Below are 22,839 nucleotides of genomic sequence, written 5' to 3' on the forward strand. Positions count from 1 at the left end.
TAGGTAGAATTGTCATTTTTTTATTATATTAGCTTGGCCTATCCATGAGCAGTTGATATTTGCCCAGTTATTTAAATCTGATTTTATTTGTGTGAGTAGTGCTTTGTAATTGTTTTTAAAAAATTTTCTGAGTCTGCCTTGGTATAAAAATACCCAAGTATTTTATATTGTCTGAAGTTACTTTGAATGGGATTTCTCTTTCTAGCTCTTTCTGCTGCATCTTGCTAGTCATATAAAGAAATGTTGAGGATTTATATCCTGCAACTTTGCTAAACTTGCTAATTATTTCTATTAGTTTTTTATATGATTTCTTGAGATTCTTTAGGTATACCATCATGTCATCTGCAAAGAGTGAGAATTTTGTCTCTTCCTTTCCAATTATAATTTCTTCTATTTCTTTTTCTTCTCTTATTGCTGAAGCTAACATTTCTAATAAAATATTGAATAGTAGTGGTGATAATGCGTATCCTTGTTTCATCCCTGATCTTATTGGGAATGCTTCTAGCCTATCCCCATTGCATATAATACTTCTTGATGGTTTCAGATAGATACTGCTTATTATTCTAAGAAAAAAATCCATTTATTCCTTTGCTCTCTAGTGTTTTTTAGTAGGGACTTCTTGAACTCTTGTTGATGGTGTCTGATGAAAGGAAATGTAAAGAGCCTTGAAGTCTTCCCACAAAGGCCAAAATGTGACCTCAAAATACAAACCTGTGTCTTTTACTAGCTTCAGTACTTGTTCTTTGTTTTAGGTAAAGGGATTAGAGGTAAGTATCTAGGCATTGTGACTTCCCGGAATTTCAGGTTCCAGTATCCAGGTTTGGCAGTCACATCAACATCATTGCCCAAGGCGAAAGGATGATCTTCAAGAATGATGGTTCAGCAGTATCCATTAGAAGATCAGTGACATATGGGGGATGCAATTCAATTTTAGCCCTCTCCTCCCAAAAAACCAAAGTGAGATAGGGGAGAGTGTGCCTTTAAAATGTTAGAGGGAAATATGTGTACTTTTGTTCTTGCTATATCTTCAAAATAAATATCTTTTTGTAAAAGTTCATTGATGTTAAGTGATTAGATGTATCTGGGGCCCAGGGCCGCGGGGCCCAGGCCCAGGCCAGAATGTGGCGTGGACTTGGCCGTGGCCATCATCCTGCAGTCCTGGGACAAGACCGTGCTCCTGACCTGAAGGACCCTGAGCTTTCACTCTGCCCCCAACCTCTGGGTCCCCCCAGGGGGCCACGTGGAGCTGGAGGAGGAGCTGCTGGGTGTGTAGGACTTTGGGAGCTGTGGGAAGAGGACAGGACTGCGACTGCCCCAAGGCCAGTACTCCTGGTTCCCTTTGGGGACTATGGGAGGGCCATCCCAGATGCTACCACATCATTCTCTATGTACTGGTGACTTCTCAGGAAACAGAGCAGCAGCTCCAGGATCGGAACCAACCAAACCAGGAAGAGGTCAATGCCTATGCCTGGCTGAAACCAGACTTCTTGGCAGCAGTGGCAGCCTCTGAAGATGGACCAGACAAGTCTGAATCTCTCTCTCAGTACCTGCCACCCTTTGTTCAGGCAGTAGAGCTTCAGGGAGATGTGACCCAAAGCCTGGACCTGCCTACCTCTACCCTACTCTGGAAATCTCAGAACACACAGCGGGATGAGGAGAGGGTCAGTATGGGAACCAAATTTGCTCTTGCTGCAACATCTGAAAAGATCCTCAAAAATATCACACACACACTCCTCCTCAGAGCCAGAATCAAAGTGAAACTGGACATTGGATGCCAACTCTCCTCAGAACCAGCAAAGGAGGCAAAGAAGACAAAGGCTTCATCTTTCAAATAAAGATGTCAAGAAAACCAAGTAGATGAGGCACTCTCTGTTTCCCTATGGACATACATAGGATTCACAACCTTTATTGTCAGTGAGAACATTCCTACAGCTTTGGAAACATGAAATTAAATTAAAACACAGGTCATAAAAGAGGGAAATGTGAATTTAAGGGAGGGGGGTACTGAATGTCTCCCCCCCCCAAAGGTGCAGAATGAGTTCCCTGACCATAACTAAGATTATGGATCCCACTGGAAACTCAGACCCCAGGATAAGGAAGCCTTGGGGATTCACCATCAACTTAAATATATATGTATATATACATATATATTTATTTATATGTAATTAGAGAACCAGGCAACAGGACAAAAAAACCTACCTCCTCTCCCATCCCAAACCTTAGAGAGGCAGAGGAGGTAGATTTCCTCATCTCATCCTCAGTCAAACTGAGAAAGGAGTAAGGGTCATCTTTGGAGTCTTTTGGTTATTCTCATTTATGTACAAAAAGCTGCAACTGAAAAAAAAAAGATGTATCTGGGCCTCCATACGGAAAGGTGGGGAAGATAGAGTCAGAAGGATAAAGCCAGTAGGGACTCTAGGCAATAACACTAGCTAAAAGATAATCAGCAAACCCTTTAAAGTCAATCTATCTTCTTGTCATTAATCCCTTCTCCTTCAGATGGTATTTAGTCTCTAACTGGATTTGCCCAAGGTTGGCCCAGTCCTATAACACATGACAGTACAATCCTAACCAACTTCTCTTGAGAACTATCCCTCTTAATTCCAATGTGAATGAATAGAGCCATACATCTATCTTTAGAACCCTGAGATCTCTAGAACCTTTATGGGAAGATGTGGGAGCCAACCTGGCTCTGTAGGCCATTGGTGGTTTTTGAACAATTGCATGACATGATCTTTCCTATGTAAAGGGGAGGCCATTTGGCAGTGGTATGAAGGATAAACTAGAGAGGGAAGATTGGAAGTCGAGATCTGTTAGCATTTGATATTCATTTAAGCAAAAGATCAGGAAAGCCTTAATGAGGATCATAGCCATAGAGATGATAAGGAGGGGGATCTGAAAGAGAGCTTTTGTAAAGACTGTACTAAAGGATCTTGATGCTTGGTTAAGATGAGGAGAAAAATCAAAGATGATTCCAAAATTGTAAGCACAGATGATGAGTAGAAGCCCAGATCATTAACAGGTATGAGGAATTCATGGAGAAAAGAGAAAGATTTATCTTTAATTTCAGACATGTTGAACTTTAGGTCCTAGAGGAATACTGAAATAAAAGTATCTAGTAGGTGATGAACTAAGTCTAGAGTTCAGCAGATGCCCCCATGCCATGTCTTGAGACAAGACTACATAGAGGAAGGCTGAGTGATCATAGCCCTGCTTCTGAAAACCTAGTGGAAATGGTTGTAATTACCCCCTCTCTCCTCACTTTAAACTCAAGCCCAGCCAGGTAGCTAAAGGATGTTAAAGTGGAGCTAGGGAACTTAATTCTGGCTATCTGCATTTACAGAGATAAGCAAATCAGAGAGAATTATCAATGCAACATGAAAGTTAGCTAGGGAAGATCCTCATCCTAGAGAAACACACACACACACACACACACACACACACACACACATATCTTGGTGAAAACACTCAGGGGGAAATAAACTCTTACAGTTTGTCTTTTAAAAATCTCTTAGTAGACTTATTTTGATCTTTGACAAATAACCTGTTTAGAACAATCAACTGAAAAAATTAATCAATAAAATCTGTAAAGTGCCTACCATGTGACAGTCATGATAATAATTCAACATGTATGTGTGTTGGGGAGGCTATTCCCCGATATTACAAAGGGACAAAAAAAGTGGGCTTGTAATTGAAAAGGGGGGAGAAGGTTAAATTGCTTTGGGAAGCTGTAGAGTTCTTGTAAACATTTCAAACTTGCTCTGAAACAGAGGCTCATGTTTTTATACCAAGTTTCCCCATGTAGTATGGCAGTGAGGTATAGAAACTTACTACCTCCTAAGAATTGAAAATGTGTTACACTCCTAGGGTAATAGAGAGAGTCTATGGTTGTGATAAGTAGATTACAGCACATCAAAAAACAAGGATTGAGAAGAGTTGAATTAAAAGATATGATCATGAAATAGAAGATTATTAGAGAAAATGGGCTAGTCACTCCTCTTTGGCACTCTTAAGTCCTTGTAGTATCTGGAGAAAATGAGGAAAGTACCCTGGACACTGCAAAGACTCCTCCTTGACCCATGCAAACTCATGAAAATACATCACATAGGATGTGGAGTTATGGATGGGTGTAATATGTATTTTTTTGAGGTATACCCATATCAATGAAATTAGATGGATGTATTTTAGTATTTGAATATTGAAGGCTAATGATATCATGAATTTCTAATGGTACTACAAAAGCTCTTTCAAGGCTGAGTTCATCATTCCCCCTATGAACCAACCTATAAAGTGTTCTAAGAATTATAATTTCCTTGGAATCCAGGGCCATTGAACAACTCAGGTGTAATAGTGTGGTAGCCTGAGTGAAACAGACACTCTTCTATTCATCCCTTTCCTGAATCCTGTCTAGATAGTAGCTTTTCCTGTATCTCCTCTCTCTTTCCCCAGCTTCCACCCTCAAACTGATTAATTCTTAATGGAGTATTGAGTCCAGACCTGGCTAAGTCTGAACTAAGCTTCAATCCCAAAATTGGTGAATGAACCTCAAAAATCTCTGTTTGGGTTATTGACGCTGTTTGTCTTTGATCAGTTCTTTTCAGAACTGGCTGATAAACTCACTTGATTTAAGGGAGGTCTTAGTCATGCCCCTGAAAGTATTAGTATATTTTACTACTATGTCCTCTAGCTGGCATTTCTGCTTCTAGGCATCATCAAAGTTTGCTGGAATTCCTGAATGAATTCATCCCAGAAGATTATCAGGGAGTTATTCTCAGTAAGTTAGTCGTATGATCAGCAGGTTCAAGAAATTTATGTGTAAAATAGCAATGGCTGCCTTGGCCCAGCTTGTCTGCAATACCTTCAGTTTTAGGTCTATATAAAAAAAAAAATCTGGTTTATCCCAGAAATCATAATTCATTAAATTTATTGAAAGTAACAGAATGATTTATACCAGTTCCCAATACCATTTTTTCCCTCCTAGAAGGAGACAATAATTTTCCACAGTATGCCCTCTTTTAAGACTGTGGTGTCTTCACTTGTACACTGAGTCAACTAAGGAGCTATCTCATATTTCATGGAAAATAGGATCTCTTTCTAGAGACTGTATTCACATTGAGATTAAGAGGAATGACTATTGGAAACAGACAGTTAAGTTTGCACTATCCTATGCTATAGAGTTGGGCCAGTTTTGGCAAGTTTCCCAGATTCTATCCAAGCATTTGGGGGGTGAAGGCTTAATGAGGAGCTGATGGATTGACTTCCTAGGTATAGTCTACTGGGGGATAAGAAAGTTGGAGGGAATCACCAAATACTTGTTGGCCAGAAAAGTTCCTACCCTTGAGGAAAATAAACAGATTGGCAGAAGGTACTCAGAAACTACAAATGCATGCTAGAATATGGAATAAATCAAATTCTGGGAAAATTCACAGAAGTTAGGTAAGGAACAAATAGAGTAGGTCCAAGAATCTCATCAGTCACACATCAGTGGAGTTGACTGAATAGTTATCTGGCATGCTGTCCATTTGTATCGGCTGTTCATTTCCATGTCCAATTCTACCTTTCCCACCCCCTTCACCCCTCAAATTTTCTGTATCAATTATTGCTTAAAAGAAGAAAGCTTTATCAGTAGTCAATACTGCCAGAAGAAAATCAAAGCTGAGTAGAGACCATATGGAAGTAGAAGCATAGAGTTTGAATCCTTCTGTTCTTTACACCTGTGTGATCTTGGGCAAGTTATTTAAATTATTCAGGTCTTTTTTCTTTATGTGTAGAATAAGGAAAATGGATTGAATAGTCTCTAAGAATACTTGTTTTCTAATCCAAATGTGTGACCTTATGATCTTATGAAATGTAGATATAGTGAAGAGATAGGAGCCAAAGATAGAGCCTTGGGGCATGCCCATGTTATGGGGTTAGGAATAGAAAAAGGACCCTGAGAAAAAGACAGAATGGATACCTTAGAGAAATAAAATATGACCAACATAAGTGAAATATCTTAAAAACCAAAGGAGAATACAATATCAACAGAAAGGGTAAGCCACATTAGATTTCAGCAGAGGCTGAAAAGATCAACATGATCTTTGAAAGAGAAGTTTCAATAGAATCTCCGATTCTGAACAATGTAAGGTATTTATGTAAGGTATTTCAAGACAGGAGCCTGAGCAGATTGTGAGCAAGCAGTATGCATTCAGGAAATTCTTGCTGAGGTGAATGAAACGGGAAAATGATGGTATAATTCCTTTATATTTCAAGACTTATTTAGTGTCTATTTCCATTTAGATGTTTCCACATTTGGAACTGAAAGATGACAATTTCTCACTGCACCAGAAAAAATCTAGAATACTGCCATCTTTTTTTTAATCTTGAGAATTAGAGACTAGAATGGTAAATAAATGTGAGTGGGAGGACTGATGTCCAAGTAGCAAATAAAAAAAAAGGGATCAATAAAAAAACGAGTCTCATTTGTGTCTTCAGTGGGTGCATTGTTGATCTGAGTTCAGAGCAGTTAGCCAGAGAGAGCCATGTTCTTTCACAATCACTCACGGAATATATACAGAGCTCAAGAGTGAGCACTGAGGTCCTTATATTAGATTGTCCACACATCTGCAGCTCCAGAGAGGCAAATAGAATGTTCTGCATGTCCAACTGGTTATGTTCCAACTCAATAATGACTTGGTTCATATTGTTTGGAGTGTTTTGTTTCTATCAGATCAGTTGTTAGCAGAAATATTTCTTGACAGATAGTGCCTCCAGTACATGCCAGTGATGACAGAACACTTTAAAGGACTGTGTATATTGCAATGTCAGCATCTAAAGTAAAATACTTCTTTTTGACCTCCTTCCCTTTACATCAGTTCCTGTCTTAAATTGTACTTCTTTTCTGAATAATGGCAATGCCCAATATGCCCAAACTGCCTTTTATAGTCAGCCTACTTCAGAATGGGCTGATCTACAAATTAGATTATGTACTCTAGGATAATTAAGAGCTCCCTACAAAATAGAGTAATAAGAATTTAGAACACCATTAGAACAGTAGCTAAAATAAGTCCCAGATGTCTCTTCAATAGATTATAGTCCCTTAAGATGCAAAGAATATGGGGTAGGATTAAAGGTAAAGATAATAACTTTTTTTTCCTTTTAAACTTTTATTGCTAATATTGAAAAAAATCAATAGACTTCCTCTCTTCCCTCCCCCTTCTTAAACTGAGGGAGTTTTCCTAAATTTACTATTATTCATCAATCGTTCCCTCCTCACTTTAATAGAGCTAAACTAAACTATTAATTTCTATTATTTGTCATAACAAGCAGTGTAATGTAGTGGTTAGAGAGCCAGCTTTGGAACTAAGAAGATCTGAGTTCAGGCTCTGCCCCTGACATAGAGGGGCTGTCATTGGACACCTCAGCACTTTAGACAACTCTCTAAGACTATAGTTGGAGAAAAGGTGCCAACATGCATTGATAGAAGGAGCTTCTTTGTTGAACTAGTCAAAAGAGAGGTCCATTCCCTACCTACTCTCACATATTATCATCTCCATCCGCAATACATATACTCCTTTTTTTTCCCCTAATAGAAAGCAATGAAAGTCTCTGTCTGCTTTTAGAACCCATCATATTTACTTAAGATGTTTGCCCCTGGGGCTTAATCTCAAAATTCTTTAAGCAAAAATGAGATTCAACAAGGCCAAAATGTCATGAAAACCTAACTAAATTTGTAACATTTTCATTTTGAACATGAACAATCTGTCTTTTTGTTGCTCATTAGCTACTTGGGTAGTATTTATAAGAATAGCATAAGACTACAGGAAAGCTAAGCTGTGGTCACTTTTACTTTTTTTAAATTGTAGAATTTGGAAAGTAAGTGGTTTGGAAGCTCTAAACACTTATGCCACTTGATATTTTTTTTTACTAGAATGAGTTCCAAAAGAGGATTAAGCAAGTTTCTAACAAAACTTCATATCCTGATCCTATTCTGAATCATAATAACCAGGTAAGAGCTATTTTGAAAAGGAGATTGTAGGGGCTACAATAGCCTAATGGATGGGAGGGTCGATGAGATGAAGGAGAAAAAGATGATCTTGGGATTTATAAGTAGCTTTGACATCTGGAGAAGTGGTGAGGAAACTTCTAGTGTGTGTGTGTGTGTGTGTGTGTGTGTGTGTGTGTGTGTGTGTGTGTGTGTGATATGATCTTCCATATGAATTTTATTTTTAGCTTGGGAACATCCTGACCAAACAAATGAGATGAGGCAGAAGTGAATTTCTTGTGCCCATCTCAGAGATACCAATATGACACAATCATCAGTAGCACCAAGAAACCAATGAGGTGTTTGTCTTCAAGTCACTGGATCTTTGCCAAACACAAGTGGCAATTCTTTTTATTTACCTGGTTCCTTGACTTGTAACTCTCATAAGCATCTCTTTTACAGAGCTGATGAAGTTCTAAAGATGTACCAACTCAAGCAGAAAAAAGTGTATAGCAAAAAAATGTATGATTATCAGATTGTAGGAATATCAGCCCATCTGGAACCCTAGCTGGAAGGGCCACTGAAGTCATCCTCATTTTACAGTTTAGAGAATTGATGTCCAGGGAGTTAAATATCTTGCCAAAAGCCACACATGGAATCAAACTAATTTCAATACAACTGATAAACTAAAGAAAGACCCTTTAGTTGAGACAAAAAGACAAATGGGATAACTAAGTTGGTGTCAGCATATGGCAAGCTTGAGGCTTTAGAGAAAGTCTGAGAAAATACACTCCCCACTTCTGTTGAGGACATGAGTTCAAACATACGTTTTCAGAAATGGTTACTTTGTCAGTTGGTTTTGCTTAACTGTTCTTTGTGACAAAAGAAGGAGTACTGAGGGTGGGGTAGGGAAAGGAGATTTATTCTAAAATGATTATTTAAACAAATAGCATCAAAACTTTTTTAAAAACTAAGACACAACATGTATAATCTATATCAGATTACTTGCTATAAGGAGGGGGATGGAGGGTGGTGGGGGAAAACTTTATAAAAATGAATACTGAAAATTATTTTTACCTATATTTAGAAAAACAATTTAAAAAAGTAAAATTAAAAAAAAACTAAGACATAAAGCAAATCAGATAAGTGTAAAGAAAAATATATTGGGGATAAGTAAAAACCAAAACTTTGAATGATGTTTCTACTACAAGTCAGTTTATCTAATAGAAATAAAAAGATGGTGATTAAGTCCTCATGTGACATTACCCTATTAAGCTTATTAACACCTCAATCAACCAATAAACATTTGTTAAGTGTGTACTAAAGACCAAGTACAATGCTAAGAAAAATAATCCCCACCCCCAAAGAACTTTCATTCTACCAGAATACCTAAGAAAACAGGAATTAAGTTTCATTTCATGAAAATTTACTGAATTTGGTCAGGAACAAAATAAAACTCTAATAGAGGAAAATATTAGGGGCTTATGCAGTGACAGGATGAGAATAACTAGTCAATTATAAGTACAAAAGAAAAAATCTCAGGATTTTTTTTAGTAGACTCCAATTTTAGTATTAGCCAATAAAATATTAATTTTTAAAGTTGATATAATATTGAAAGAATTTAAAGTATATCTCAGAAGATCCCCAAAGTGGTTCTACTAAATCATTGTTTCACAAAACAAGCTTCTCTCTGTATCTCAAAGCTGGTATAAACATGAGGTTCTACTTACTGAGGGACTCCATAACTAACAAGTGTTATGAGACACTTAGAGATGGGATTTAGTGATTTCAATCATGGAAATAACTACAAGTTTGGAAAAAAAGATAGAAAAGGATTGTTCCAGTACAATGCTCTTCAATTGTTAATAGGTAGCATATAAGCAAAATTTTAAAAAATGGGAATGATTTCATTTGGAAAAGAGAAGGCAGAGGGTTACACAAATATATAAAATTTCTATGCAGCAGATGGTGGCTGGTGGATTTGGTTTCTCCCAAACCAGATGTCTCTTTCCTGGGACTTCGAGCAGTATGGAGTGTGCTATTCAATGGTGGAACAATCCATAGAGGGACAGCTGTGGAGAGAATGAGACTACAGGCAGGACTCTGGGGATACTTATTGAGAGTTAAAGAGTTAACATACAGCAGCTGATATCTCTTCCTTCACTCTAATGGATTAGCCACTGTCTCATGAACAAGAAAATGATCATATACTGTACATTCCCCCCTTTTCTCTTTGTGTTAAGAATTACTTTTTCTTTACACATACCAATATGCATGCCATGATGAAAAAATACATTGTCAGAGCCTGTGCTATAGTTAATTGAAAGCAGCACTAATGAAGCATGCACAAAGTGTTATTTCTCCCTCATGATAAATAACATTTCTTTGGTGGTTCTCAGTACAATCGAAAGGACATTCTATAATACAGTCACTTACTTTCATCTTCGGTCGTGCTCCAGTAGACATTGGGTTTGGCAGAAAATCTAGATCCTGGGCATTTTTCTCCTTATTTCTACAAATTCCCTTGCTCTGATGATCTTTATTAAGGATACTTTCCACTTTTTTAAAATTCTGTTCAGGGAGAAAGGGGAAAAAAAGTATTGAAAGTATTTTTGTTTAAATATCTTCCATTATAGTCCTATTTCTAAAAGTGGCCAGGAGGTGAATCTTCTTTATTGAAGATAGGTCCTACAAAACTGAAAAGACTGAGGGTGGGATCACTCTCACAAAAGTTGGAGAGGTTCATTCATGGTTTCAGGAGGATGAAGTTTTCAGCCACAAAAACATCTACTCTGTTACTGAGAAGTTGCAATCTGTATAGGTACTAGAGGAGTTACACCAGTGAAATCAGAGCTTCTTTAAGTATTGAGGAATATTGGTCATCTACAGACTTTAACACTTTTAAGATCCATGATTTTTTAAAATCCAATTTCATTGCACAAGTACTTATTAAGTACCTACTACATAATGGACACTGTGTTGGATGAACATTAAAAAAAAACCCACAAAGGAAACAGTTGACAATTAGGTGGCAAAGTGGGTAGAGGATCAGGCCTGAAGAAGGAAGATCTGAGTTCAAATTTAAAACTAGATTCAATCTGCTGTCTATTATGAGGATCAAATGAGATAAAAATTATAAAGCACTCAGCATGGTGTCTAGCAAATAATAAGCATTATATAAATGTAGGTTATTATATATATGTACATGTATGTATATATACATTTATATGGTAAATTCAAAATAATTTTTGGGACTCATAATAGTAATAATGACTGGCATTTATATACCACCTTAAGGTTTTCAAAATAGTTTACTTATGTTCTTTCATTTGATCCCCTTGAGAACTCTGTGAGGTAGGTGACATTATTACTCCTACTTTATAGATGATAAAATTGAGACTAAGAGAAGTTAATGTCTTACTCAGGGTCATTCAGCTAGTACATGTCTGGGGCAGAATTTGAACTCAAGTCTTCTTGACTTCAAGTTCAACATTCTGATCTCCTGTAGGAAATAACACTTGAAATGCAAAGGAAGTTCAGGATTCCAAGAGGCAGAAGTGAAGAGGGGGTTTTCTTGAGACAGGGCAAAGGCATGGAGGTAGGAGCAGAGATATGCATAGGGAACAGCTAACATGTAATTTTACCTGAAATGTACAGAATATGCATGGAGTGGTTTAAGTTTGTATGTGGATATTTCCTCCACAATATAGATTACAACTTATCTAAACTTTAGAAAAATCCTCCTTGAATTGCTGTGATTGAGAACAACTGTAAACAATGAAGACTTTGCTGGATTAGTCTTAAGGTAACAGACACACAATCCAGAATCCTGTCTCTGACCTTTATTAACTGTGTGACTTGGGCTCCCATAAATTCAGCTTTCTTATATGTGAATGGGCGGGAAGGAGGTAAGTGAATAAGCATTTATATATTATTTCCTAAGTTGTAGGAATTGTACTTCATGCCTTACAAATAGCATTCAAGTTATCCAGATCCAGAGTACTTGGGTACTCTGGGTATACATTCTATGATGAGGTAGTTTTAAGAAAATTTTGCTGGAAGGTTAAATGTAGAGTTCTTTTCAGCTAATTCAAATAGACAAATATTTATTGATAAGGGGAATGTTTATTAAGCATTCTTATGCTATGCAGGAGCTGTGAAAAAGTTTAAAAACGACATTGAATGAGTTCTCAAAAAGCCAACCAACCAGTAATGCTATAATAAAGCACACAAGTAAGAATAATTCATGGCAATAATAATAGTAGCTTTAGTTATAATTTACATAGATGTTTAAGGTTGGAAAAGCCCTTTACATAGCTAGGATGTGTTTAGGGCAAAGGAGAGAACCTGACAAAGCTCCATGGGATATTTAAGAAGAGAGAGAGAGAGATCATTTTCATGTAAGAAGGATCAGGAAAGACTTCCTGGAGGAGGAGGAGATATTTGAGCTGGACCTTGAAAAATGTAGGGTGCATCAAAATTCAAAAGTAACTAATTGCAATTAATTCATTTAAGTTGTAGGAAGCAATGCGTTACAAAATATTATTAACACAAACATTTAGAACACAGAAGTGAAGAACTTTATTGGCTTTCAGTTTCTTCTTATTTTGTTTTAAAAATTTAACTTGAAATGACAAGCATATGATTTCAGAAAAACCTGGTGAGATTTACATGAACTATCTCAGAGAGAAGGGAAAGAGGGAAGGAGGAAAGAATTTGGAAATCAAAACTTCAAAAAAGTAAATGTTAAAAATTGTTTTTATGTGAAATTGGGAAAAATAAAATATTCTTTAAAATAAAAATAAATAAATTATATGAATAATATATAAATAATACATGATTAATATACATTGGTATGTGCATAATTAACATATAATATAGAATATAAGCTATATATTCATATAAATAATATATCTATATTATTTTATTACACATTTATATGTGAATTTATACATTATGTAAAATATAAATAAGTACATAATAATATAAATCTAATATAAATATGTGAAACTGGGAAAAATAAAATATTCTTAAAATAAAGCTAAAGAAATAAATTAAAAATATAAATAACATATAAATATAAAAATAAAAATATATAAATTATATAAAAATAAAGATAAATGAATAAATAAAAATAAAAAAATTTTCCACATTAAATAAATAACTCCATAAATATGTATAAGAAATGAAAGAACATTTAAAAACTAAAATATTTGTTAAATGCATTATAAGTACAAGGCATTATAGATAATACAAAGGTAAATAAAATACTGTTGTTGATTTAAAATGTTTATCTTAAGTTTAATAAGATCATCCCTAGTATAGTCAGATAGGTCTCCAAATACAAAAAAATATTTAAAACTCTTGACAAAAAAGAGATGTAAACCAAAGGCATAATCAGGTTCTGTAGTGAGCAGTTTTCTCTCAAATACTATAATGAAAATCTCACTTAAAATTCTTTAAGTAATCAATAGATATTATTGTACAGGTAAGATTTTCTATTTTGAAAAATATTTTATTTTTTCCCAATTACATGTAAAAACAATTGTAAAATTGTTTTAAAAAAATTTGATTTCCAAATTCTCTTCTTCTCTCTCATCCCTACTCCCTCGATGAGAAAGCATATGACTTGATATGCTAATCATGCAGAACATATTTCATTATTAGTCACATGTGAAAGAAAATACAGATTCACGAGAAAAAACAAGAAAAATAGAAGAAGATTAAAAAGTTCTCTTTGCTTTTAGAATCCCCCAGTTCCTTCTATGGTGGTGAATAGTATTTTTTGCCATAAGTCCATCATAATTGTCTTGGATCATTGTATTGCTGAGAATAATTAAATTATTTTCAGTTGATCATTGTGCTGTTACTGTGTATATTGTTCTTCTAATTTAGCTTGATTCATTTTACATCAATTCATGTTACGTCTTTCCTGGTTTTTCTGAAAGCATTCTACTTATCATTTTTTATAGCATAACAGTATTTTATCATAATCATATACAACAAGTTGTTCAATCAATTACCAGTTGATGGCTATGTCCTCAGTTTTCAAATAAAGGTCTTTTCTTTGGATCTCTTCAGGTTACAGTACTACTAGTGGTATTTCTGGATCAGAGGGTAACAATAGTCTTATAGTCCTTAGGGAATAGTCCCAAACTGCTCTCCACAATGGCTGGATCAATGTACAACTCCCTTCCCCCTTCTTCCAGTGAATCTTTCTCACTCTATAATTTTAATTTTTAGATATTATTCCATCATAGGCAACTCTCACCTGTGCCCTCTATCTATCTTCTTTCTAACTACTTTAACAAAGATAATGTTCTTAGGAGATGCAAGTATCATTTTCCTGTGTACAAATGTAAACAGTTTAACTTTATTGAATTCCTTAATGTTTCTTTTTCCTGTTTACCTTTTTATGCTTCTCTTGAGTCCTGTATTTGAAAGTTAAATTTTCTTTTCATCAGGTGCTTGAAAGACATCTCTCTGTTTAATTAAATGTTCACTTTTCCTTCTGAAGGACTATACTTTTTTTTTCTGGATAGGTAATTCTTGGTTGAAATCCTAAATCCTTTGTCTTCTGAAATGTCATATTTAAAATCCTCTGATTTTTTAATGTGGAAGCTGTTAAGTCTTGCGTTATACTGACTGTGGCTCCATGATATTTAAACTGTTTTTCTTTGGCTACTTGCCTTATTTTCTCCTTGACCTGGGAGCTCTGGAATTTGGTTATAAAATTTGGGGGAGTTTTCATTTTGAGATATCTTTCAGGAGGTGATTGGCAAATTTTTTCAATTTCAATTTTACCCTTTGGTTTAAGAATATTGGGGCAATTTCCCCTGATAATTTCTTGAAAGATCATCTGTCTGGGAATTTTTTTTAATCGTGGTTTCCAAATAGTACAATAATTCTTAAATTATTTCTCCTCAATCTATTTTCCAATCTATTTTTTCAGTGAGTTAGGTTTCTATTTTCTTCTTTTTTTTTCTTTCCTTTATTTGACTTAGTTTTATTAATGTCTCATGAAGACATTAGTTTCTACTTGCCCAATTCTAACTTTTAAGTAATTTTTCTTCAGAACTATTGTATATCCTTTTCCATTTGGCCAATTCTACTTTTTTAAGGAATTCTTTTCTTCAGTGAATTTTTATACATCTTTTTCCATTAGGTCAATTCTGCTTTTTTAAGGAGTTTTCACTTCATTAGATTTTTGTATCTCTTTTACCATTTGACTTATTTTGTTTTTAGGGTGATTCTTTTTTCATTATTTTCTTGCATCATTATCATTTCTTTCCCCCATTTTTCTCTATCTCTTATTTGATTTTTAAAATTCTTTTTGAATTTCCCAGGGATTCTTTGGGGGGCTAGAGGGAAGGGCAGGCAAGATAAATTTATATTTTTCTTTGTAACTTGGTATGTAGCTATTTTGACTTTATTATATTCTTCTGAATCTTCTGAGTTTTGACTTTCCCTGTCACAATAATAACTTTCTACAGTCAGGTTCTTTTTTTGTTGTTAGCTCATTTTCTCAGCCTATTTCTTGACATTTCATTTTATGTTAAAGTTCTATTCCCAGAATAGGGGCCACTCTCTCAAGCTTCATATTTTTTTGTGTAGCAGTTTTCAGAGCTAGTTCTGGGGGTTTATAAGTTTTTAGTTCTGGTATGATCTAAGGAGAGGTGAAGTCATTGCTTTCCTTGACTATATAAGTAACTACAAGCATTCTTTTCTGCCCTGACTAGGATCTCCACTCTCCTGTGACTGTAGTGCCAGTAAAGGATTACTTGTAATTTCCTTTTGGGGGGGGGGGGCGGTTGCAAGGCATTGGAGGTAAATGACCTGCCTAAGTCATACAGCCAGATATTATGTGTCTGAGTCTGCATTTGAACTCAATTCTTCCTGACTCCAGGGCCGGTGCTCTATCCCCTGCACCACCTAGCTTCCCCTATAATCTTTTAAACAACTACCTGCTCCCCTTACTGTGAGTTGACTGAGAGCACTGGATATCCCAGCTGCTAATGCAGTCATCACCAAGGACTACTGCTGGCTAACAAAGCACAATCTGTACTGGACTATGTTTTGCTCTCACCCTGGTGAGACAGATCTTTCCTGCTAACCTCCTAAGTTGTCTTCAGCTGGAAAACTGTTTCATCCAATCTTCTGTTGATTTTGCCATTCCAGAATTTGTTTTGAAGCATCATTTTAAGGTTGTTTAGAGGGGATTTGGGAGAGCTCAGGTAAGTCCTTGCATTTTTTTTTCCTGCTATCTTGACTCTGCCCTCTGAACTTTCCACCTTTTAAAAAAATCAGAAAAAAAATGATATTTTAAGAAGATCCCTAAGATAATAATGGTTTGGTTCCAGCAGTGCTATAGCTCTCTTTCTAAGTCAAGGGAAAGCTTATACAAGTGGAGAGAATAACTATATAATCACCATGTTGTAGTATGGAATCCAAGTGCCACAAAATATACAGCACAAAGAGAATTCTACATTTTTTTTGGTTCAGCAAAAGATTTATTATACTATTCACTATATCAGTTGTTTGCTATTTTACACCAGCGTTTAACCACCAGGTAATGCTGTGAGCCCCCACTCTGATCATATTCTTCAGGAAAGGTCCAAAGCTAGCATTCCTGTTTTGCTCATTCTTAGGGGGTCTGGGCAACCACTCTGCTAGGCAGAACTGCTAAGTTTTCTATAAGTCTTAGGGAATCAACAACCTTCTATCCTTCAGCTCTGTCTCCTTGGGAAGTATGAATTACTACATATTTATCTAATCAGAAGTCAGTTCATACACCCTCACCTTTGGCAAACCCTGCCCCTTCCCTGAACCTGTAATGTTTCCTGAACTCTAGTCACACAAATTATCTAAAATTCAAAGGTTAAGTGGATACAAAGCTAGTTTCTAAGGCAAAATTCAGACTTAAAGCTTTCTGATTTCAAGTCCAACAGAAGTCAACAGCAATGTATCAAGTCCCTTCTATTATATTATTCTGTTTCCTTTTCTTATATCTTTATTATCTATTATACTGGACAAATATAAGTAGATTATATTTTCCTTCAGCAGTCTTGTTCTTTTTGGGGAAGAAGTCTAGTTTTACAAGCAATTTGAGTTCCTTGATGCTTCATTTAGACTAGCTATCTTAATAGAGCTTTCAAAATACCTAGCATATTGGAGCAGAAGTAGATACTGTTTACTAAACTTTTCAGTTAGCTAAAAGTTAATTCATAGTTTCTCTGACAATCTCCCGCAAGTCTATAAAGAATATGTTCTATATGTAGGTCATGGAATAATAACTGTGAATACCAAAGGTCCATGTATAGACCCAGTTTCCTAAAAATCACTTCCATCCACACATATCCTGTTGCATGACCAATCCAGAACCATATTAGGGGTGTGTATTTGCCAAATTGTGGCGAGTATTGGAAATACAAATGCAAGCAGAAAAACAGTCTCTGCTCTCAAGGAGCTTATTCTAGAATGGCAAAGACAACACATAAAAGATAGTGTAGAAAAAGTCCAGAGAGTCAATAAAGGAGCCCAGAGAGGAATGAAACCATGACTGGCCTGGGCTCTTTCCTTAAAGTGGAGGTTCTGAGAGGAGTCAGGCATTGTAGTTCCTTTTTCATTTTTTGCCTCTTTTTTATGCCCTCATATCTTAACATAGTGTCTGGAACATCAAGGAAACCTAATAAATGTCTATTGATTGACTGAATCAAAAAAAGGGGATCAGAAGGGCAGGGTGGCAGTGATTTTTTAAAATAATTTTTATGTTTTATACTTCAATTTCTGAATATATTCTTTCTTTTCTCTCTAGAAAGCTATTCTGTTTAATAAATAATTATAAAAGAAAGAAAACAGAAGCAATTTGGAAAAATCAACCAAGATATCAAGGAAGCATATCAGGATATTCCACTCTTTAGTCCTTCACCTTTGCAAAAAAGAGATGGAGGCTCATTTTTTCCATCCCTTCTCAAAGTCAATTTTATTATAATTATATAGAATTTGATTTCATTTTTGTGTTCTTTACATTTGTGATACATACATAATACATATATATATACACATATACAATATAAATATTACTTTCTTGGTATGGCTTCACATTGCATAAGTTCATATGAAATTTCCCTTTCTCCTCTAATTATTTATATTTTCTTCTGGTGACATAGTTTGATTAGCTACTCTCAAGGGAGAGGAACCTATTTTGTTCTGTTCTTAGTTACTAATAAAAGGGATGCTATGAATATTTTAGTGTACATAGGACCTTTCTTTCTGTCTCTGAACTTTCTGGGGTTATATACCAAGAAGTGAGATCTCTATGTGAAAGATGTGGTATTTTAATCACATTTCTTAAAAAGAGAATTCCAAAATGTTTTCTGGAATTACTTGACCAGTTTACATTTCCTTCAACCAGGAATCAATATATCAATTATTCTGAAGACCCTTCTACTTAGATTATTTCTGCTTTTTATTATCTTCACCAGCTGGCTGGATATAATGTAACTGCAAATAATTATTTTGATTTGCAGTTTTTTCCTTACTAGTGATTTAGAGCAGGTTTTCACATGGTTGTTAATAGTTTGCAATTGTTATTGTGAGAATCCTTTGTTGATATCCTCTGACTATTACTGAATGGCATTGTCATATTTTACAAGATTTCATTCATCTATGTTAATTTAAAAAGTCTGTAAGCACATTAGTATTATTGGATAAAAGGGTGTCCATGAGTTAAGGTAAAATAATTACAGTTTAAAAGAGATTTTTAGATTACTATTACCTTAATCTAAAGGTATGACCATGATGATAATGTTTGATTCACTCGAAGTTCTCCAGTGAGTGAGGGCACTGGGAAAGGGAAGCCCATCATCATTATGATGAGTTGCCATTTGCTACCCTCAATTTTGTTATAACTTAGATCGACTAAGATACATAATATGCTAAATTAAAAACCTAAAGCTTATTTCTAGAATCAAGCAATAACTTGGCTTAGGAAATTCTATTTCTTGTTGTGCTTAATTCTTTCCCTGACAGAGAAGAGTTTGTTTTCAGAATTATTGGGGAAGAAGGAAACTATCATTAATGGCTACAAAATAAACTGAGCATTACAGAAAGATCAATAAGTTAGTTGAGAAATGAACAAATGGCCTAATTCAATAAAGAGGACACTGTAGACTTGATGCTATAAGAAAGTAATGTTTTTATTAGAGAGACTTTTTCTTTTCACTTTTTCTTTCATCAAATCTCACAACCTAGTCAGTATATTAAATGAAATGAATCTGCTTTTTTGTTGTTATTTTGCTGCTGGAATAGTTAAGTCAGCCAAGAAACATTTCTTAATCATCCACTGTTCACCAGGCACTATGCTAAGCACATAAATGCACCAAAAAAAGAGAAGCAAAAAATGTCCCTCCTCTCAAGGGGGTCATATTCTAATGGGGGAAATAAAATGTAAATAATTAGGAATATATAAGATATACATAGAATAGATAGAAGGCAATCACAGAAGGGATAACACCATTAGCTGGAAAAATAAGAAAAGGACTCATATAGAAGGTGAGATTTAATCTGGGTCTTGAAGGAAATCAGGAAATCTGATGATTATTGTCCTTCATTCTCAAAGAAGACACTAGGGAGGTGATACCATGACAAGTACATGAATTGTATTTGAATGAAGGGGCTTGTGCTAAGTCATCAGAGTGTGTAAAGGTGAGTGGGGATAAGGTAACTGTTAAGAATTATTTTGATTTGTATCCTTTTCCTTCCTAGTGATTTAGAGCAACTTAACATGTGGTTGTTAATAGCTGCAATTCTTTTTGTGAGAATCCTTTGTTGACATCCCTTGACTATTGCTGAATGGCAATAGTCAGAATCTCCTTCAGAGTCATCTGGGTCCGGAGACCAGATATGAATCAGGACAACTGGAGATGGCCTTGGATGTGAGGCAATCAGGGTTAAGTAACTTGCCCAAGAACACACGACTAGTAAGTGGCAAGTATCTGAGGTTGGATTCGAACTCTTGTTCTTCTGACTACAAGGTCAGTGCTCTATCCACTGTACCACCTAGCTTCCCTTGAAAATGTAAGAGGGGAGGTAATGAGTATGCACATTCTAGGAATGAAGAACAGTCATTGTGAAGATATGAAGAGAGGGTAAAAAGTGTGTGAAGAAGCAAGTTGATTAGCAGAACTAGATTGTAGAATATATAGATGGAAGTAAAATATAATGCAATTGCAAAAGTAGGAAGAGATCAGGTGATAGTTTTAAATGCTAACAACAACAAAATAGAGGCCATTTAATTTGATCCTGGAGGTAACTGAAAACCATTAGTTTGCAAAGGGCAGGGGGTGAGTGGGAATGGAGATGGGGGGGGTTTGACATTTTAGAAAAATCTCTATAGCAGTATAGAGGTGGATGGATTAAAGAGGCAGGGAAGAGACTTAAGGCAGTGGAGACTATCTGGAAAATTATTTCCATAGTCCAAGTAAGAAGGGTCTATACCATGGTACTAGCTTTGTGAGTAGAGAGAAGGGAAATTGAGATGTGAATGAATAACAAGTTAATAAGAGTGGAAAATCCTGAGTTCTATTTTGAATATTTTGAATTTAAGATGCCTAATGAGATATCATGTTTCAGATTTCCAAAAGGTGGTTGGTGTACAGGATGGCCACTCTAGATGGAAACTAGGATTGGACATGTAGATCTAGGAATCAGCCACATAGAAATAATAACTGAACTCATCAAAGTTAATGGGATTACTAAGGGGGAGAGAATAGAGTTTAAAAAAGAAAAGGACCCAAGACAGAACCTTAAGGAATATCCCTGTTTATTTAGTGTGATATAGATGAAAAACCAGGTAAAGAATACCAAGGAATGGCCAAATGGGAAGGAGGGGAGGACAGTTTCCCTGGAGGGGAAAAGAGTATCCAGAATGTGATAGACTGGGTCAAATGCTGCAGAGATGTCAAGAAGAATCAGGATTGAGAAAAGGCCATTAATTTGGCAATTAAAAGAAAATTAGTTACTTTGGAGAAAACAGTTTCAGTTGAATGAAGAAGTCAGAAGCTAGATTGTAAATGGTTTCAAAGATTGAGAAGAGAGGGAATGGAGGTGCTATTTTTTTAAAAAAAAGTTATTTTGAATCTTTTAAAATTCAACTTTTTTTAGGTTTTTGCAAGGCAAATGGGGTTAAGTGATTTGCCCAAGGCCACACAGCTAGGTAATTATTAAGTGTCTGAGGCCACATTTGAACTGAGGTCCTCCTGACTCCAGGGCCAGTGCTCTATCCACTGTGACACCTAACTGCCCCTTAAAATTCAACTTTTTCAATGAATAGAAACACTTTTGTAACAAAAGCATTGCTGGAGCACCATGATGCTTTGCTGACATAAGATGGGACCATATTCAAAAAGACCAAGAATTCCCACAGCAATCAAACCATCACCAAAAGTCCTGTTTCCTATCAAATCAAGTCATGGGGCAAAAACAGTTCTGGAATATGCAGTGAGAAGGATGTTTTTGCACAACATTTCCCTTACTATAATAAACATATTGTGCATGTTATGGCATCATTCATTTGATGTCATGGTCTTCTTTGATTATGAAGGGCAAGAAGAACAATAATAAATTGTGGAATAGGAATTCCACAGGGTACAGAGGAAGGGATGGACATATCTGAAGTAGAATACTGGTGGGCATTAGAATTGAGATGGATGAGGATGAGGGAGTGGGTAAATGGGATTGGGGAATAGAATTTGTACATTGATAGACAAGGGTTCAGGATTACTGGTATAGGATCATTATTGAAGAGTGAATCTAGGCAGAATTAAGTTTGGAGAAGGATCTAAGCATGAGGTTGGATTGCTTGAGGTCTAATCTTGAGGTTTACCCTCCTGGCAGATAGTGAAACTCAAAGAAGACTGCCTCATAGGAGGCAGAAACAGGCAGAATGGGCTAATGCCAGATTGAATGGAGAAAAATTGTTAAATTTTTATTGTGATCATTTATATCTTAGAAATCAGAGACTAAATCTGCATTTCATTTATTATCAGGACTTGAGAAATTGGTAGAGATAATGATTAAGAATGCAACTAAACTTAAAGTGAGCTATGGTTACCTACCCCTACCCCCTCAACACCAGGTTTAGGACCCAAGTCAGAAGGTCAGGAATATTATCTGAATTGAAGAAGGTTCTGACAGGAGAAGGCAATGATAATTCACACACACACATACACACACACACACACACACACACACACACACACATACACACATACACACAGACACTCTTACCCTCATACTCTCAATCCTTTCTCAAATCATGAGTCAGTATAAAGCCTCAAGAATTTATAAAAGTTTATTTTTTCTTTGCTTTTGGAGAGCTCTGCTGGATATCTAGATATTTCAGTTCCTCCATTATTACTAACTCCTGCCCTTAGGTCTCATTTAGAATCTCTTTTATATTCATCTTTTTTTTATTCCTTCTGACAAGAATGTCTGTAAGCACACCACAATATAGCTTCTGTTTCTCTCTCTATTTGTTTTTACCCAAATATTCTCTACTATACTTCCCCAGTGCAGTGCATGTTTCTTGTGCATGCATGTTCTTGATATACGATGTTGCTTCTCCCCCTTTTATCTATTTGTTCTTTTTTCAATAAGCTATGCCCTTCCATTGAAATTATATTCATCACAAAGTACATTCTTCTGATTATTTCCTCCATTAAGATGACCCATTATCTAGAATTTTACATGGTGTCTGAGGCCATTAATTTTAATATTGCCCTTCATTTCAAAGAATGATAATGATTAAATTTTTTTAACAATGGCATAGAAAAAGATATAGGTATTATCCTTATCAAATTTGTAAATGATATAAA

General features: G+C 35.6%; 1 protein-coding gene and 1 pseudogene across 5 annotated transcripts in view; one reads left to right on the forward strand and one right to left on the reverse strand.

Annotated features, from left to right (window-relative positions):
* The first annotated feature begins 1,075 nt into the window (after positions 1–1,075).
* LOC141506404 (nucleoside diphosphate-linked moiety X motif 17-like) lies at positions 1,076–2,101 on the forward strand (annotated as a pseudogene).
* Positions 2,102–9,142: 7,041 nt separating this feature from the next.
* The window catches only part of LOC141507910 (uncharacterized), a 244,758-nt gene continuing 231,061 nt past the window's right edge, over positions 9,143–22,839 (reverse strand). For all 5 annotated transcript variants that reach the window (XM_074216045.1, XM_074216042.1, XM_074216044.1 and 2 more), the window contains one exon: positions 9,143–10,534. In XM_074216045.1, the coding sequence (XP_074072146.1) occupies positions 10,280–10,534 (255 nt within the window). In that variant the 3' untranslated portion in view covers positions 9,143–10,279. The remainder of the gene's footprint in view (positions 10,535–22,839) is intronic.

This window comes from Macrotis lagotis, chromosome 1 (genome assembly GCF_037893015.1).
Source record: "Macrotis lagotis isolate mMagLag1 chromosome 1, bilby.v1.9.chrom.fasta, whole genome shotgun sequence".
Lineage (NCBI taxonomy): Eukaryota > Metazoa > Chordata > Mammalia > Peramelemorphia > Peramelidae > Macrotis > Macrotis lagotis.